The sequence below is a fragment of the Diaphorina citri genome, unplaced genomic scaffold (genome assembly GCF_000475195.1).
Source record: "Diaphorina citri unplaced genomic scaffold, Diaci psyllid genome assembly version 1.1 scaffold10809, whole genome shotgun sequence".
NCBI classification, from domain to species: domain Eukaryota; kingdom Metazoa; phylum Arthropoda; class Insecta; order Hemiptera; family Psyllidae; genus Diaphorina; species Diaphorina citri.
In genome coordinates, this window is record NW_007388183.1 from 1 (window position 1) to 1,814 (window position 1,814).

Consider the following 1,814-nt stretch of genomic DNA (forward strand, 5'->3'; position numbering starts at 1 on the left):
TATACATAAAAATAGAAAGTAAACAATCCTTGTCATTTCCTTTACAGATATCAAATCTCTTCAACACGAGCTCTCGAACAAGGACACTCTCATCTCACACCTCCATCGTGAACTTCAAGAACAGAAACTACTCAACAAACATCTCAATCAGCAAGTTGCGCAACTTAACAAACAAGTAACACTTAACCAACATCTAAGTCAAAAAGTGGCACAACTAACCAATGAAGTAACAGAGAACAAATATCTTAATCAGCAGGTGGCACAACTCAATGATCAAGTAGCACTTAACCAACATTTGAGTCAACAAGTAACACAGCTCCAGAGTCAACTGAATGCAACACACCAGAGACCTTCAGCAACATCGCACCAATCACAGAGCAGAAATCATCAAATACCACACAGAACGCACCAATCACAGAGTAGAAATCATGGCGAATCGGAAATTAGGAGAGAAAACATGACGCACCAATCAGAAAGTAGACTGCATGGAGGACATAACGAAACGCACCAATCGCAGAAAAGGAATTACGAATCAGAAACACGGACACATGAGTTACAACATGGTTTGCACCAATCACAACCATTGGGCCACACAGAACGCACCAATCACAGAATAGAAATCATGGCGAATCGGAAATTAGGAGAGAAAACATGACGCACCAATCAGAAAGTAGATTGCATGGAGGACATAACAAAACGCACCAATCGCAGAAAAGGAATTACGAATCAGAAACACGGACACATGAGTTACAACATGGTTTGCACCAATCACAACCATTGGGTGAATCTGCTGGACTCAACCATCACTCTCATCCTTCAGTCAGACCGAAAGAACTTGCGTACCTCAAAGTAGCATACAACACGTCAAGTTCTGATGAAAAAGAATTGCATTACCCTAAAGTAGGACTTGGATACCCTCAAGCAAGAAACACGAGTAGTCCTACACAAAGAGAACTTAAATACCCTAAAGTAAAACACGAGTACCCTAAACAAAAGAACTTGCGTACCTCAAAGTAGCAAACAACACGGTAAGTTCTGATGAAAAAGAATTGCATTACCCTAAAGAGGGACTTGGATACCCTCAAGCAAGAAACACGAGTAGTCCTACACAAAGAGAACTTAAATACCCTAAAGCAAAACACGAGTACCCTAAACACAACAAGTCTGTGAGAGACACAGCAAGTCCGGGACATCAAATGACAAGTCCAAAGGAAAGACACATCAGATTTGCCACTGGCGTCATTAGATCTGAAATGAGATTTCCCATTAACTGTTTATTTTTGGTGAAGCAAACAAAAATTGTAAAGAGGAATTTCGGCAAACATTTGACGACTCATATAGTGATTATTTAAAAGGGTGAAACAGTAATTGTGATTCAAATAAAGTGATTATTTCAAAGGGTGAAACAGTAATTGTAATTCAAACAAAAGACACATCTACCCCCCACATCCTCACACAAGAGTTATGACAAGTCCAACCAACAGACAACCCGTATACCCTTCATCTAGACATGATAGTCCAAAGAGACAAACAGTGTACCTTGCTTCCATGGATGTAGGACAATTCAATCAGCCTGGGTACCGGCCTACAGCTGGAGATGGGGTAAACACACGTCACAGAAAATATGTGAGTCCCAAGTCTAGAAATAAATAAAGTGATTATTTCAAAGGGTGAAACAGTAATTGTAATTCAAACAAAGTGATTATTTAAAAGGGTGAAACAGTAATTGTAATTCGAATAAAGTGATTATTTAAAAGGGTGAAACAGTAATTGTAATTCAAATAAAGTGATTATTTAAAAGGGTGAAACAGTAA

General features: G+C 39.0%; 1 protein-coding gene across 1 annotated transcript; it reads left to right on the top strand.

Moving 5' to 3' along the window:
* Positions 1 to 47: 47 nt before the first annotated feature.
* On the top strand, positions 48 to 1,653 carry LOC108254105 (involucrin-like; the record flags this gene model as incomplete). The annotated part of the gene is made up of 4 exons (XM_026832728.1): positions 48 to 581; positions 776 to 959; positions 1,124 to 1,220; positions 1,435 to 1,653. Coding segments are annotated over 4 exons (1,034 nt in total), but the record flags the coding sequence as incomplete, so codon positions are not given.
* Positions 1,654 to 1,814: the final 161 nt, after the last annotated feature.